Source organism: Hydractinia symbiolongicarpus, chromosome 10 (assembly GCF_029227915.1).
Source record: "Hydractinia symbiolongicarpus strain clone_291-10 chromosome 10, HSymV2.1, whole genome shotgun sequence".
NCBI lineage: Eukaryota > Metazoa > Cnidaria > Hydrozoa > Anthoathecata > Hydractiniidae > Hydractinia > Hydractinia symbiolongicarpus.
The window spans coordinates 22956416-22974676 of NC_079884.1; the positions used below are offsets into that span (position 1 = coordinate 22956416).

At 32.0% G+C, this 18261-nt stretch overlaps 1 protein-coding gene across 1 annotated transcript; it reads left to right on the forward strand.

The window, feature by feature from the left end:
• Positions 1 to 18252, forward strand: LOC130613253 (choline transporter-like protein 4). The gene is made up of 27 exons (XM_057434593.1): positions 1 to 45; positions 4552 to 4645; positions 7712 to 7760; positions 7837 to 7910; positions 7994 to 8044; positions 8530 to 8551; positions 8630 to 8738; positions 9561 to 9665; positions 9750 to 9813; positions 11027 to 11135; positions 11877 to 11919; positions 12115 to 12155; positions 12238 to 12288; positions 12364 to 12425; positions 12794 to 12919; positions 13020 to 13119; positions 13245 to 13337; positions 14078 to 14363; positions 14434 to 14480; positions 14993 to 15087; positions 15198 to 15234; positions 15306 to 15375; positions 15449 to 15522; positions 15601 to 15671; positions 16930 to 17009; positions 17111 to 17195; positions 17509 to 18252. Exons 1-27 carry the CDS (start codon positions 16 to 18, stop codon positions 17643 to 17645), a joined length of 2205 nt encoding a protein of 734 aa, XP_057290576.1. The 5' UTR covers positions 1 to 15; the 3' UTR covers positions 17646 to 18252.
• The last annotated feature ends 9 nt before the right edge of the window (positions 18253 to 18261 follow it).

The following is an 18261-nucleotide window of genomic DNA, read 5'->3' on the forward strand; positions in this document are numbered from 1 at the left end:
CTACGGATTTTGTAGATGACCCCTAACAAACCTTTTCACAGTACTGTAAGTCATCAACAAGTCAATTAAATTGCTGTAATTTTCTATGTGATTTGCACAGTTACATTTTCAAATCGAAATAATGTTAAAAGCTACCAGTTGGCTATCCTGAAGGAGAACGATGAGCTTCAGAAGTGGAGAGATGGTCTCTTAATGGGACACTTAATACACGCAACAAACAGTAATAACATTTTTAAATAGAAAAACAAAAATATTTATAAAATAACAATATTTTTTAAATAGAAAAACAGAAATTACGATCTTGAATAAACTACATTTTCTACGTTTTCTGTGCAATCTTCAGTCTGTATATAATCTACTATCTTATCTTGGATTGTCTCTGAATCTTTACACGCAACTTTAAACGTAAATGTATCACTGCCGTCAGCTCTACGATCAGGACCATATCTATTTTGTAGAAACAGTTAATGTGCTGGTGGTTTGCGACTTATTTGAGGCTGTCCAATCGACTCGCTAAGATTTTTTTATTTTAGTTTACAACTACACCGTCCTGGTTACTGACAAAATACACTGGGCATGAGGTTAAAAAGTAATATAATAACTCACCAAACTATTTTCAAAGACAATCTCTCCAGATCACAAAAAAGTTTCCCAAGGTTCACAAGAATTCTCCCAACCACTTTGCCTGCAATATCTCAGACAACTTGTTTTCTCTGTCCTCTCTTCTCATCTTGTGTAACTTTTTTGATGAAGCTCTGGAGTAATTTTTTTTAATGTTGGTTTCTATACTATCACAGCGAAAGTATCAAATTTATATCTGGTTCTTTTCTATACTTCCATCAACATTATTATGTGAAGTGATTTTGAAAATAATGAAAATTTATTATATGGAAACTATTTCTACATTTGCATCTTATCCCAGACTGTCCTTGCTTTTATTTTAATTAGTTCCTATGCTCACCACCACTGAGAAATGAGAATACCCTAAGGACTGTGCCATTGTCTGTCCCTTTGATACATCAAATTTGCCTTCTCAGCAACAAGGTTTAGCAGTAACAAGTTGGGAACTGTGGAGCCTCTGTCCTCTGATGACCAACCAAGTTGCGTTATAAAAGAGTTGTGGGGAAAAAAAGGATAGAAATCTTCAACCCACAAGTTACAATAAAGCTCTCAACACATCTGGGTGGCATTTCCTTTGTTTTAGGCCAAGGAAAACAAGACATATAATATACGTAAACTAGCTCGCCAACAAAGTTTATAAAAAGCTGTCTATGAAATTGTGATTTCTGTTACGAAGTTAGACACGACATATTTTGCTATTCAGATAGGCAATAATATTGATAGAAAATTCCTAGAACTTTCAATTTTCGTTAGGTCAGTCTGGAGTAAACTGACTGACAGGAAGAAGAAAGACCACAAGCTCCATCATGTTCAGTATACTTTTTTTCTTAACTTTGCCAAATTTTGTCGAAAATAAAGTAATTTTAATTTTTGGACCAATTTTGGCCTAAAATATATAACATTTGGGTGACAAAAAATCAAAATTTTGAAATATAAATACCAAATTTGGCTGATGACTTCTATAAGTACTTAGAGAGTTTTTAGGTATGAAGTTTAAATATGTGACATTGCAATTGACAATTTGGTTAGTTAGTTACGAGTTGGAAACACATCCTCGCAGGCGAGATAGTAAAAAGAAGAAAAAAAATAAAAATAGTTACCAAGATGAGATTCCAACACACGACTACTCCCGTGTCGGTCTCAGAGAGGCAAAAATTTCCATTTTGGGACGGACAGCTGTATTTGAATACCCTAGCATCTGCGAGCTAGTGTAATAACATCACTGTTTCTTATGCTTAAAATATTTGAAAACACATGCAGGAAAATTTCAAGGTTTGTACAGTGAGATAATTATTCCAGAATTTGTTGATTGAAGCAGCACACAACACAAGGTTCCAGAAGCTATGCGACTAAGTATATAAATGAATACAAATAATATAAACCATGACCGCAGCTCCAGGGTGTTTTCTTTTTAAATACGGCAATCAAGCAAGATAAAATAGGCAGAAGGTGTAACATAACCAAAAGAAGTTGGTGACGAAAACCAAATCATGCTTATTCTAAACATTATGCTAGATCATGTCCTTCGTTTTGAGTTGAATGCACTTCACTCTATTTGATAAGCTACGACACCTTGCATCCAGGAAAAGCGTTACGTTGAGTGAGATAATAAAAATTACTCCTGAATGATTTTTTGTATAAGTAAAACAGGATTTTTTAAACAAATAATAATAAAAAGTTATAAAAAGTTTAGAAAGAACTTTTTATGCAGGTGCTCAAACACGCAGGCAGTGTACAAGAAAATGCAAATCCTTCCTGTTTTTTACTATTAGGCTGGGGGACATTACATTACAATTTATCAGCCACAGTCTCTACATGCACCTGGTGTGCACCTTAACATTGTTCAATATGCATGTAAAACCTATAGGCTGCCAATGTCATTTCTATGGTTACTGAAGTAAAGGTGTATCTCCACTGAGTCCCAGTATAAAGCTAATTTTGTTTACTAATCTTGCTGGTCATTCTGCAATATCATTTACAGTACTAAGGGTCTATCAGACAAATTAATTTTCCAAACAAACACCCTTTTTATTGCAGCCACAGTAGTTAAAGAATTATAGAAATTGCACACCTTGGCATTGTGGAAACAATTTTGGGTGTGTGAAGGGTTGCACACCTAGGTTTTCTTTATTAACAAGACTGGATATCATGTCTTCACTAGCATGGATTATCTCTAAATGCCCTGCACTGATGAGTAATCAAAATTTGATTTTAATGGCTAACTTATGTGAAAAATACACACTTTAATAAGACATAGTGTCAGTTATCATGAGTATATATGAGTATATATGTTGTGAAGAGTATTTCAGCATTGTCAGTCATTTGTTTTAGTACCGGAGCACAAATTTAGATTGGCAGTATACACATAAATTTCTTAGCATCTCAACCCATACACCAAGTACAATTCCACACTGTTTTGGAATATACATTTATCTCATCCATAATCCATTTTTTATATTCAGGTCATCTCAATTGATCATGTCTAAGTCATATATCTATTTATTCACAATCCAGGGTATACGCTTGTGCACTTAAGCAACCTTTAAGAGGTACAGAAAAAGACATGTACCAAGATTTTAAATTTTTAAAGTTGTACTTTGATTCGATTAAACGATAAACAGACAATATACATGTATGTTTTCTTATCGTTTTTTTTTTCATAAATTTTGGTTAGCAATATAATAAAAAAATAAAAAATGAAATTTTCCTATATGATGTTTTTGAATATGTCTGGAACAAGAAGCTGTAATGTAATTTCCTTTGGCCCTATAAAAAATTATAAACCATGTGTGTGGGCCAACCTTACACAAATGTAGTCATGTGTTGTACATAGTTTCCCATGAACTTTGGTAGCTTGTAATTATCATCACCCCATATGCATTCCAGAGCAGAAAATTTAAAGGTAAAAATGATGTTGCTAGCCACAGAGCTTAGAAAATTATCCTTGTCGTTAGATTTTTTAAAAAGTTCTTTTTGTTCTTGAGGTATATTTGCTTTTGAAGGTTCTCGAATATACATTATTCGGAAAGGAGAAAGAATCAATGTTTCGCCTTCATTGATTTGGAGAACAGTTTTGATAGAGTGCAGTGTAAAATTATTTTGTTGGCTATAAATACATGTTGGAAGTGAATTTAGCAAAGTCTTAAAGTCATGATTAGTAGCATTGAAGCCAATTGTGACTTGAAGTTAAAAGTGGCCTTGTGAAATTTTCAGGAAATAAGTTGGCTGTGGTTTTTAGTCAGGTTTGCAAGCATTGGATACACAAAGAAGTTATTAGTATTGCAGAAATTTTAAAAACTGTTGTTCAATTTCTACAGGACATTTTTATTAAATATATAAAATTTAAGTCAAGTAACAAAATAGATCCAGGAAAAATTATTAATAGCATCAGGCTATCCTAATAAATAATAAATTGAGTGAGTGAGTGAGTGAGTTAAATGTAGAGACCCATGATTCCTGAAGGAAAGCCCATAGTCAAACTGAGAAAGACTTTTTGATTGACGCTTAAAATTTAAAATTTCTGTTCAAACTTCGGTAAAAAAGGAAAGACACAGAATTTATAGGCTTAAAAAATAGAATTGCCTAAAGAAGGAGATAAATGCTAGTTTTTCAAAAGTGGGTGAAAATAAAAAAATGAAACCTTTATAGACTAATGATCTAATAATCTATATTATAATACTTGCCGTCTGCCTGTGATTCAAAAATGGCATATAGCTGCAAATAGCCACATGTGAATTATATACCATGGGTTTTCCCAAAGGTGAATATTCTTGAATTATATCACTGGCACTATAGTGTAAATAATTTCTCATAGATAAAAATCGAATTTATCTTATTCCTAATAAATTTGTTTATACTGGAAAATGTCTAGGTTTTTGGTCTAAAGGAGAGAGAAAATAGGGTGTTGATGAAATACTTTGTTGTTTTTAGTCTGTAAAAGAATCTAAAATGGCTGATGATAGCAGTGATCATCCTCCTGCTGAAGATGTTGATGGAGAAAAAAAGCATCTTGTGAGCACCTTTGGTATGTATTAATATATTTCTCCAAAAGCGTTGACTTTTTTAGCGCAGCCTATAAAGGTACTGTCGCCCTACGAAATATATTTGTTCACACATATATACAATGGAAACAAAGCTTCACATAATTATGCCCAGTAAAAATCTGTCATGCTTTAGGCCTATGTGAAAAATAAGCCTAAAAATTTAGACCCCCTTAAAATATGTCAGACTTGAAAATTTTTTTGATGCTTTTGTACACAAGAACAAATTGAGTTTTAAAATATAAGCTGTTACCCTAGTAAAGGTGGAAAAACAATTTTTGAACTAAATAATTACAGACTTGCTGTAGAGAAATTTGAGTTTGGATCTAACAGTCTGGGTCAGGTTGAAAGACAGTCATACACCTAACCCAAACTCTCTAACATGGAAACAGACATTAAGCCAAGAAATATTATGATGTAATCCTTGTTTTTAACCATGCATTTGTGTTGTGACATTTTTTCCCCACCAACAGAAATAATTTCAACAATTTAATGAGTGGAATATTAGCTGTAATAGAAGCTTTTAAAAGAATCTTTAAGGTGTTATGAGGCAAAAGCAGAGATATGCCATGTTAGGATAATTTTGGTGTTACAATTTGTTTGTTTTCCTAATGAAATATTAAAATGTCTGAATTTTTTATTGTTTTTCTCCTACCCTTGCGATTGTTACTATGATACATTAATTAGTACAACAATTTGTAACTGTAATTGATTATTTACAAATGACCACAAACTCATTATCCAACATGTGATTAGTTTGTGTGATTAGTTGACGTATCTTCAAAAAAATTGATGAATAATATGGATGATAAAGGTAAGGAGGTGAGAGCTTCATCTTCACAGAATAAAATGTGGATTTTAAAGAAGTGATTCTCAACATTTCAACTCATAACTAATGAGAAACTCATTTTGTTATATTTATGTGGTTAAGCTTGGTGTTGTGTCAAGATTAACGATTCACTTAGTGATGAATTTAGTGTAAATGTTGGTGTACAGTAGTGTGAAAAGGTTTGTTTACATTGTGTTCGTGTAACAAGCGTGGTGCACACGAACCACGATAAAATCGTGGTCTTTATGTATAACAAACATTCAAACATTCTATTGTGGCCACCACACTAATATTATTATCTTCACGAAGGATCGTGTGTCCCACGATTATTTTCGCGAGCTCCACGATTTTTATAACCAGTATAATTTTTTTCTTCTCAAAAAAATCTTTTATTAAAGTTAATTTGTTTGTTTCAGGTTTTATCAAGTTAAAAAAGCATATTCGTAGTTTTTGCTTTTTCGTCATGGACGCGATCGTATTTTTACGAAATGTCATTTATCTAGAAAAGTTAAATTTGTCTGCGCCAATGGAAATGTTTTTTAAGATCGCATTTTAAAAATTTAAAAGGAAAAGCGGCGATAGAAATGTTTTAAGATCGCATTTTAAAAGTTTATAAGTGAAAAGCGGCGATAGAAATGTTTTTTTTTAGATCGCATTTTAAAAGTTTATAAGCGAAAAGCGGCGATAGAAATATTTTTTTTTAGATCGCATTTTAAAAGTTTATAAGCGAAAAGCGGCGATAGAAATGTTTTTTACATCGCATTTTAATTCACGAACGATAAAAATCTATTATGCAGCTAGCTTTATGACAATGAATTAAAACGTGTTAATTTATTTTTTTGCCGTCAGTTTTTTTGATTTAATTGATAAACTAACGGTCTTTGTTGTTTTACAATAGAAGTTATCTATCGTGGAAGCCACGATGTAATATTTAATTTTTGTTCGTGTAGTCCACGAAACATGATGGTGAGGTCCATGATTGTTAAAAAAATGCGCATCGTGGACTATCGTGGTTCGTGCGTAACATGAAATAAACATAAACCACGATGTTAACAAACCTTTTCACAGTACTGTACATCAGGGTTCTGTGCTTAGTCCTTTGTTGTTTGTTCTAGTCTTAGAAGCGCTGTCGATGGAGTTCAGAACAGGGTGTCCATGGGAGTTATTGTATGCAGATGATTTAATTCTCATAGCAGAGTCGATGGAAGAATTAGTTAAAATTTTGAGAAGTGGAAGAAAGGACTAGAAGAGAAAGGGCTAAGGGTGAATACAGCAAACTCTAAAGTCATGATTAGTAGCGTTGCAGCCAAGTCTTGTTGGAAAGTGGCCTTGTGGAGTTTGCAGGAAAGGGGTTGGTAGTAACTCAATTTTTTGTCAGACTTGCAAGCATTGGGTACATAAGAAGTGCAGTAGTATTGGTGGAAGGTTAAGAGCTGACATTCAGTTTGTATGCAAGTGTTGCAAGTGTGAGATTATAGTGAATGAAGTATTTCCAGCTTCAATGATGTACAACAGTGGCTCGTTAGAGATAGTTGAGAACTTCTGTTACTTAGGTGATATGTTGGGCAGTGAAGGGGGTGTTGGAAGAAGTGTTACTTGCAGGATAGGTTCTGCTTGGAAAAAGTTCAGAGAGTTACTTCATTCGTAGACTAGCAGAGTCCTGTCAATTGAGGTAAAAGGTAGGTTGCATGAGGCCTGTGTAAGAAGTGTTATGTTGTCCGGTAGTGAGACATGGGCAGTGAAGCAGGAAGATCTTGACCGTTTAGAAAGGAATGATATGAGAATGGTTAGGTGGATGTGTAATACCAGTCTGAGAGACAGAAAGAGTTCAGATGAGAAGCAGGCTAAGTATCCGTAGAATTAAAGATGTTATCCAGATAAGAAGATTGAATTGGCTGGGGCACTTGGAAAGAATGGAGGGGGGTAATTGGGTAAGAAAGTGTAGAGACTTAATAGTTCCTGGGGCAAAGGCCAGAGGCAGACCGAGAAAGACTTGGCAGGAGGTTATAAGGACAGATTTGATACAGAGGAAGTTGGGTTTAGATCTAACACATTCTAGATCAGACGGACGTTAAGCCGAGAATGATGAATGAATGAAGCTTACTACAACTTGAATCTTAATGTTTTTTTGCCATTAAAAATATTTAAAACATACCATAAGGGCAAGGTGTATTATGTGTTCTTTGAAACATACCTACTTAATTCCATTTTTCTTTATTAGGTAAGAAGAAAAAGTATGATCCAACTTTCAAAGGACCCATTGCGAAACGGTAAAGATTCATTCTTTGTTGTTGTTTCTGGATTTTCTTAACAAGTGTTTTTGACTGTCTCAAATTTTATTTTCAGTGGATGCACTGATGTTGTATGTTGTGTACTTATCAGTGCCTACATGATTGGAATGATCATTGTTGGTATTATAGGTAAAAATAGGCATTTTATACCTTGCTTTTTTATATATCATATACATGTATTTTTTAACGTCATGATTTATAATCTTTGATAGCTATTATGGATGGTGACCCAAAGAGATTGCTATATGCTACAGATTCTAATGGTAATTTTGTATTGTTTTTATTTACTTCTCAATCAGGGTTTCTGAAATAAAAAAAAACTTCTACTAGTGGTCAGTTATCATTTAAAGCACCTGTCAGTGTAATGTGATTTCAAATTCAGAGATGAAGAAAATGTAAAAGCAAAACTTTAGTCAAGGAAATGGCAAATTTTATCGACCTATCAAGCTACCTTAGTGGTGGAAACCCCTAGGACTTATAGGGCAAAAGTATGAACTATGAAGATGTAACATTAGTGCTTTTTGTCCAATGATGATCTGCAAAACTAAAATCTTATTTATAACTAGTAAAATTATATTTTAAAGGCTACTGTGAATATTTTAATTTTAATGTGCAACTTTTGTTAAAGGAATGTGTTTACTTTTTTTGTTTTTTGAACACATTTTTAGTCTGCAAATGTTTATGTGAATGTGCCTTCAGTTTATGGGAAATGGCATGTAGCCTGACAAGAATGTTTGTTTACATTTAGGGAAAGTTTGTGGCGTTGATTAGTAAGTATAAATACTGTTGTTATTTTTGGCTGGATGTTTCGAGTTATTTATAATTGCTTATTCCAAATTCCATTTTAGTCCTGACAGAGAATTTCTTCAATTTTTTGATCTCACAAAATGTGTGACAAAAGGAGCATCGGATCCGTTAACATTCGCAAAAAATGGATTATCTTGTCCTACTCCACAGGTTTGACAAAAAATTCCAAACTAACTTTGAGCTTACCTCTCATGAAATAAAAAGCTTATTTACACTAACTCAAGTTAATGTGCTCATTAGAAAGAAAATATTTATTTTTGCCTAAAACTTGCAATTTTAACAAAGAAATTCCCCCAAAAGGTGTGAAAATGACCAGCGCAACCTGTTTAGGATACTGGTGTGCAAAATATGAGTTTATGCTGATTGACATAGTGAAGTATTTCATTGAAGTTTGAATCGGTGCCATCATGCAGCCACATGATTTTTGTCATTTTTTTCAATAAAAAAACTCCAAATTGATGCTTACGTCATGATTTTATAATTCTGACTCATAGTAGATTACTTGGTAAGGCATATATAGGAAATTATACCACAACTGAGGAAAAGCAATCTTATGATTTTGGTATGAGCTAACTAGTAGATTTTGGGACATCATGAACAACTATTGTGGTAAAAAAGTATTCAATAAGCATAAAGTTTGCCATAAAAAACAACACAGCACAAGTTTTTGTTCAGATGTACACAGTTGAGTCATGTATTTCTAGGAATCTTTTCTTCAAATACTTTACTGCATCACTCTGCAAAGTTTGCTCAATTAAATGTGGTGAGTGAACAAACAAAAAACAGGAAAACTTTTTATTAAGTAGTAAAGGTACAAATTTTAAGAAAAGAAAGTTATTATTAAATCCAAAAATAAATATTGAGTCGATTTAGATAGCTTTTCTTGTCACAGGAGGTAAGCTTTAAGCTTTGTTTTTAAATCGCTATATATTCTTTATTCATTAATTGAAAATTCTTGTTATAATTTTATAGGTTTGTGTATCAAAATGTCCAGATTTTAGCGCTTATTGGGCTCAAGTGTCATGGCAGAACATGACATGTATCAGTAACGTCAAACTATCCAGTTCCACCACAAAGGTATGGTTCAAACTCATCATAGAAAAAGTTGTGGTCTAATTTAAGTTGTTGTGCTTGTTATTCTTAAATCTTATTTTAATTCAGGATGAACTGAAGAAACTGGTTAAGGAAGGAAAATGTGCAACTTATTATCTTAAAACTGAACCTGGTATGATCTTACTTATTTCACTAAGTCTCTATTTTCATGTCAATGTCCCTTTATACTGTACTAACATTTCATTGATATACAAGAAGTGAATTAACTATTATTAATTAGACAGTGAAGTTGCCCATCACAGCCAATTTTTTTTGGCATGTGCGACCTGAGTTAGTTGAAATGTGATTACGTTTCCTATTTTCCTAAATGTTCTATTCTTAGTGCCACCTAATAGTCAATGCACTTGCTGTATTTAAAATATAAAATAAAGCTATGCTGTATTTTATATTTTAAATAATAAAGAAATTTTATCCACTTTGCAAAAGTCACAGACAGACAGAACTGGCATATTATTATAGAGATAAAATAAAGCTATGCTTTATTGTAAAAACCTTGCAATCACAATGCAATATATTTTCAGAGGCTGAAAATTTATTTAAATTTTTAGATTCTTTTTGAGGTTAGCCAAGTTCTCAAAACAAAACAGAACCTTGAAAAAGGCAAACATTCATACACCCAAGTGAGGAATATATTCCAAGGCCGGTTACAGTAAAATGTGCCCTCACTTTTCTAAAAAAGACTTTCATTTGTTATCTCACGTTTTAACACTTTTAAGAATAACCTTGTTGTTCTTATTATTTTTTGTCACTCATAAATCCATTTACTTCAGCACAATAACGTGAAAGTAAATGAGCTAGGAATATAAGTAAAAAAATTAGACTTCTATTTTGTTGTGATATGTTAATTCCTGTATTTAAAATTATTTTTTTTGCTGCTGTGTATAAAAAATTCACAGCAAAAAAGGAATAATAGTACCAATAAAATTGAATAACCTCAATGTTTTCTCAAATTTGAAAAACGTAGTGAATCTCACTTGGAATTTTGAGTAGGATGCTAAAAGAATGGATCATAGTGTACATTCAAAAAATTGGGTCCTGAGATAGACTAATGTCAAACTTTCCAAAATCTTTTAAAAAAAAGAATCTGGTCAGAAAAAGAACATGTTTTCTGTTTCTTGTCTTGTTTGGACTTTTTTTATTGAAATAAATATTGCTCAGGTAAAAATATCAAAGAAAATTATCATTGAGGTCTTGATTTGGTGTATTGATGCCTTAAGCTTTGATATTGCGAATAAAAGGCAAATTGCGATTTGCAATTTGTTATCCTGTAATTCAATGGTGTATGTACACGAACACCCAGTTTTTCATGTTTGGATTTTTTTTAGTTTTCTACAGATGTCTTCCAAGCATTGCTGTTAATACTATAAGCAGTCTTGGACTTCTAAATATAGATGGGCAGAAAGTAAATGGATCTGATATACAACTTGGTGAGACGTAAGTATATCCCTTGTTTGCTTATGAGTTATTAAACAAGGAGTGACTCACTAGTTGAAAAGTTTATGTTAAATGTATGTGGCATTAGGGTGGTATGAGGGTAATCTTTGGATTCCTAAGCATTTTATATTGTAAGCAATTAAATTCATCAAAGCCATCCTAAAGCAGTTATAAAAATAAAGATGGATACTTATTTTTTTGATTCCTGATTACCCTGAAGATAAACAGGGACCAAATACAACCCTATTAGTTAATTGCATATGCCATGTATTTCAATCTAAAATATATAAAGAGAAGTAGTGCCAAAAACAACAAAACAACATCCAACTGACTATACAACAGTTTTTCCATTAATAATTTTTTTTTATAATAAAGCAATAATGGAGAATGTAAACAAATATGAAATTTTATCGTCACATGAATGGTATAATTATACAGATCTAAACTAATAAGTTTTGTGTGCAATTACTTGTATCCATTCTGCTGTGTATAGCACCCTGGCACATGAATAACTTAAGCAGTTAAAACTTATTCTGTATTTACAATCTTTATAATCATATGGATAGTTCTAGAGGATGAGTGTCCACCCTGAAATACGTAAAAAACTTGAACAGCATACTTTAAAAACGCAGAGAGCAAAAAACAACAAACAAATATTGTGTAATTGTCACCAGCAACATTATGCCATCTATTTTTTCTTCTTCTAAAAAATACTCTACCTCCTTAATATTCTTTATACAGTGCTGTTCAAATCTTGTTAAACCTTCAGAATCTTTCAATGCAGGTAAGTAAACTCTGTTAACATCTTCTTGATGTAATTGCATCCTACTATTCACAGATATGTTTAACTCTTTGTCTTATTTTTTATTACTCAAAACTCAGATTATTCTTACATCTTAGTTTTAATTAACATAATTTATACCTAAATTAAGTAAACTTACCTAAATTTGGGCCAATACTATTATATCATTTTTCTTAGATTGCAGATGAGTTAAAAGTTGTTTGGTGGTGGATATTGGCGTAATATTCTTAATAAATTAGTGAAGCATGTTTTAATAGTTGAGCGAAGCAAAATTAAAAAAAACAATTTTTTGACTTTTAGTGGATTTATAATCTCAATGGTGGTTTCAATGTTGTACATTGTGCTGGCCAGGTTTGTCATTTGTTTTTTTGTATCGCAAGACAACTATGCATATTAATTCGTAATTGTGGTATTTACTAAATTTAGGTGGATAACTTTTCCACTTGTCATCTTTACTGGTATTGGTGTCCTTGGTATAATTGGTTATGGTAGGTCAAGGATTTTTTTAATCACTATTCCACTCTTGTAAGGCAATGTCCGTTAAGTACCTGTCTTAAAAAATTTTTGACTGTCAGAAATTTAAAAGATATTTTGGAATTAATAAGCCTGTTTATTTTGTTTGACATTGAGTTTTAATTTGTATTGGCAACAAAGAGCATGCTTATGTATACCAGGGTAGTAGTGGTAGGGTAACAACAACAGACACCAATATGAAAGGAGATTCTGTAATAAAATATGTGTTATAGTAATAACTTATACCTGGACTAAAATCTAAACTTCTGATTTTTGCCCTCAAAACATGGTGTTAAGTAGACCTTAGTTATGTCTTCATGCTAAATGGCATACTTCTTTTTAGGAATTTATTTCGTTTTTAAAAAATACAAATTTTTGGTTGACACGAAAACAAGTACAGAAATTGTGTGGAGAATTTCAATTGGATTTGATGATTTCTCACGAAACAAAACCACATGGTTGGTGTTAGGTGAAAATTTTTTTGTTTTAAATTAATGCTGTTGTTTTTATAATCTCTTGTAGTGTAGCTTTTGTTGTGATTCTTATTTGGACAATTTTTTTTGTTTTAGGAATTGTTTTGGCTATTGTGTTTTTGGTACTTCTCTTGATTATGATATTTTTGTTTCATCGAGTTAGAATTGCTTCAGCATTAATTGCCGAGGCCAGCAGGTAAGTAAAAGTTTAAATTTAAAAAACAAATTGCAACATCGTATTAGTTAAACAGCAAATTTTGTGTTGTCAGTGTGTAGTCCACAATATTTCACATCATCTATCTGTACAATATTTATTTCTAGAGCAGTGACTTCGATGCTGTCAACTTTATTTTTCCCCTTGTTGCCATGGTTATTCCAGCTTGCTTGGTTTGCATGGTTTATAATAATTTTACTGTATCCTTTTAAGCATATAAAGTTCATTATTTAGTTATCTGTTTCTGGCAACCTCGAATCACCCTAAAACTAAAAAAACAACCAACTTTAACGATGTAAACTGGTTTTCTGTGTGATAGTCAACTTGAAACATGGTTATCTAGTTGAGTACCTTGAGTACTTGCAGAGTTTTCATAGCTTAAATAGGAGTTTAAATGCATTGACACTTCAGGCCTATCAATAAGAAAATAACTCCAGAGCAATAAATCGCTCCCCCAAGGTTACAATAAATCAATAAATAAATAGAATAAGTTTATAAACGCACATCTTATCACAGTCTATTTTATCTATTTTATTTTATCTTTTTTTTATATATATATATTTTGGTTCTTTTTTACTGTAAATAATAAGAAAGAGAACATTGGTTTCCATGTGAGATGAATTGATATTGCTCAGCCAAAAAAACATTTTTTAGAATTGGGGGAGCAATTAATGGCTCAGCTAGTTTCTCATTTCTCAGAATTGGGTGAGCCTTTGCGTGAGCGAAAGCAATTACTCTCTCCTTATTGATAGGCCTGCATTTCTTTGCAGGACCCTCATAGATAGCTGTACTAATAATTCCCTGTTATTTCTTCAGAAACTAAAGTGATTATTTATAAAGTAAAGTTGTACAATAAAGTTATGCAAATGTCATCATTGTTGAAAGATAGAAGTGATTTTGCTTTTTTTTTTTACTTTTCTTTAACCAGTCTGATTTATAGATATTTAATGTCAAATGGTACGAAACAGTACCAAGTGTCTCACAATGACACCACCTACAATATTACAGTGGGTGATGAGTGTGATGAAAATTTATTTAGTTCAAAATATCCAAACTCAACTGCATCTTGTTTGTTTGCAAAGTACAAAGAGAACAAAAATCTGTTAAGAATGCAAGTGTTTCATTTGTTTGGGTGGCTGTGGGGATCACAGTTTATCATAGCATTTGCTGAATGCAGCTTGGCTGGAGCTTTTGCATCTTATTATTGGGCAAGAGATAAACCCAAGGTAAATGTTATTTGTGGAAGGGTTTTTTTCCTGGGCAAGGATTGAGTTTTTATGCTGATTTTTTGTTTAGGACATCCCAACCCTTCCTGTATTTTCATCGATGTGGCGAACTTTAAGGTACTATTTCTTCCTAACAAAATCTTTTAGCAATCCTGTTGTTTCTGGAGGCAATTCTCTGTGTGTATTCTCCAGAGAATAAAAATGCTACGTTACTATATTGTGTATTTCGTCATCTATATGAAATCATCTTTGATTGATTTGTTTCAGTTATGCATGCTGATTAGGGACTTTGTGGTGAAGCATGATCTGGCTTTTTACTGGCAATTCTGCTCTAAGAACTTTAACCCAATTCATGCTGGGCTATTTGGGTGCTCTTCTTCTGGGGCAGGGAGAGGAGGAATCACCCCCAATCAGCTGTAACTTCTAAAGTTGTTTTTAAATAGACATGAAACTTACTATAAGTGTTGCATAGACCTTAAGTATCAACTTGGTCAAAAAATTGCTGATGTCATCATTTTTGTAATAATGTGATCAATATTTCTGGTAAAAAAATTAGCTTAAATTTGAGTGTAAAATATTTGTATAATTACTTTGTATTTATTTTTGACTAATATTTTCCTTTCTTGCAGCAATCACACTGGCTCACTTGCTTTTGGTGCTGCCATCATAGCTATAGTGAAGTTGATACGAGTTACATTAGAGTATATACACAAAAAGCTAAAAGGTAGGAAAATGTTGTTGGTTTCAACTGCAATTTATGTATTTTTACATGATTAATTTCACATACCCATCGAGTACAACCTTTGTGTTTTCATCATTTTTTAATTCTTTTAGAAAACACTGATAATCCTGTTGCTAACTTCTTTATGAAGTAAGACCTCAGATTTAATTATTTATTTATCTGTTGGTTGATAATTGTTAATGAGTAAATAATTTTTTTAGATGCTTGAAATGTTGTTTCTGGTGTCTTGAAAAATGTTTGCGCTTCTTGAACAAAAACGCTTACATTATGGTATGTCCCTTGTTCTTTTTTCTTTGTTGCATTTTTTTCTTTCAACTTGATAATAAACTGAATTATTTATTAGATTGCAATCTATGGAAAAAGTTATTGTTCGTCTGCAAAAGAAGCCTTCAGCTTATTACTTAGAAATCCTGCAAGGTACGATTCCTAAAAGAATACATTTTGAATCTGATATTTATGAAAACTATGTACCATTTAATGTCTTCTTTCTTATAGAACAATTGCAATCAATGGCGTGACAGGATTTATCCTCTTCCTCGGAAGGTTATTGGTTACTGGAGGCATTGGTAAGAAAAATATTTTCACAAACATTTATTAAGTGCTACGTAAATTTCTCATATGTAACTTCTTTTTTATTGAACAATATTTATTTGTTGGCCCATCATAATCAGCTGGTTATTTGGCACTATAAGTACATTTATTTTATATTTTTTACGCTTTGTCTAAAAATTTTTTAGCCACTTAAAAAAAAAATGTTTAGCCATTGTTTACCTGGGCAAAATTGCTTATTCTCAAAGTTTATTTTCTTTTATACCAATTTGTGCAAAAAGTTTCAGGGTAAATTATTTTGATACAAGTTTTAAATTATCTTCAATCAAAAACCAAATATAAACAGCACAGCTAATTTTGAATTTCGCTGGCACAAGTGATCACATGGTCGTTTCTATATCAAGTGATTACATGGTCGTTTCTATATCAGAGTTAGGCATTTTGAACTAGTCAATTTTTACTTATCAATGTTTACAGCAAACTTATGACTCCAGATCTTAACTTATTTGCTTATTTTTTCCGAATTTTGAGACCTTTGTGGGTCCTGACGCGAATTATTTTGTTGTGAGGGAGCATTTCACACGCTCGTGGAGAGCCTTTGCTCAAAAGTGGGAAAATCTGCAGAGTAATGACCATGTCACATATTGTTGTGTTAGAAAAGTTACGAAAGACTACCTATGTCTTATTTATTTTGTCCATGACAATAAATTCTGTAAATTACTATTCTTTTTTTTTTCTTTTAGGCTTTTAGTTTTGATTTACCTTTAATTTTTATAGATAAATATGTTTAGGGAATTTTTTATATGATAATTAAGAGCACCATAAGATAAAAAAGATAAACATTTCTTTATTACAATGACATCCAATAGTGAAAAAATGTCACTGGTGAAGTCTCTTGTAAATGGTTTTAGCTTGATTTTTCTATTCAAAGTACAAGCTATTTTAAATTAGGCTTAGACTTTATGTCAATGCTTATAACCCTTTTTTTTTCACTAATAAATTGGCTTGGTTTGACCTTTGGTGGTTGCATTGCCCTTTATTGCAAAAGATTTTGATCGGCCAACAGCCTGTGTAGGAAGCTGCAAGTCTTACAAAACTTAAATTGTGTGGAATTTAAGGGAATTACGTATTTTTATATTTTTTTTGTATTTGTATTTTTTTGCGCTAATGAAATAGAATCAAAAAAGCTCACGAGCAATAAACAAGCACTCATCTACTTTTTTTTTCCTGCATCATATCATTATCTGTATTTGTGCAATTATTTTGTATATTTAGGTGTTGGAAGTTTCTTTTGGTTTGCACAGTATAATTCGTTTCTTCCTGATAAACTCAATTACACAATAGTTCCTATTGCTGTAAGTAGAAATAATCTGTACACTTTTTTGTATGAATTTTATCATATAAGACATGGTAAAGCTCTTCAGGTGTAAAATTCCTGACTAAGTATTTTGTTTAGATTTGTACGATTGGTGCATATTTGGTGACCGTACTTTTTTTTAATGTGTACGACATGGGAATTGACACTCTCTTCTTGTGCTTCTGTAAGTACTGCATTCATATATTTCATAGGCGCATAGTTTTTCCCAAAAAGAAATTAACCAAAGTTAGATTCTCACGAAAGATGTTTAAATTTAAATAGATTTATATTTATTGAAATTCTCAGTATTTTAGTTTGCTTATTTTCAGTTTTTATTAAGGTCTCTAGGGGGGTTTTAAAGATAAAAAACATACTCTTAAAGCTCAAAATCTTGAAAATAGGACATATAATTCTTTAGCGTACAGGCTGGTGTAAAAACCTGTGTAGTTTTTATCAGTAGGACTAACTTACTAAACAATACATGTTTTTTTATCTAGTGGAGGATTTAGAAAGACACGACGGTTCACCAGAAAAACCATATTTCATGACGCCAGCGTTGAGAAAGATCATGGATAAACAAAATAAAGCCTACTCGAAAGAAGATATTAATATGGACAAAACTTCAACACCTTGAAATCTCTGTATCAAACAGAGTGTATTTTTGTTATAAAAGGGGTTACAATTTATATTTGAGTAGTATGATTTAAGCTATATTTACTTTGCTTACATTTTCAAAAGAAAGCTCAAGGTTGTATCAATCTTTTCCAGTGTCGAGATAAGTTACTAAGCAAAAAATTCACCAATGTCATCGCAGTGTGCGCTGCTTATCTGACATTACAGGAAAATGTTTGTTTCAGTTCATAATATTTATCATTGTTTATACTGCAATGTTTATATACATTTTTTGTTCACACTCGGTTGTTTTTCACATAGCGTTTTAATAGCAGGCTTGCTTACCAGCTGAAAAACTTAGACTGAAGTTTTTGGTTATTTGGTCCAGTTGGCCTAGTCTATTATTTCTTTTTTTGTGTGACGCCTTTCCGAATGTATTTTTATAACTTCTATGGCCATATTTAATGGTGCATATTTTTTTAAAATAATTTGAATAATCTTCACTTTTGTATACGTGTTTTGTATGCAAAAGTGTTGTCTTAAGAACTGTCAACGAGTCTTACCTTATCAAGGTTGATTCAAAGTTGATGTAGTTATGATAGTTTAAAAATATTTAAATGCTGGAGAAATTCACATGC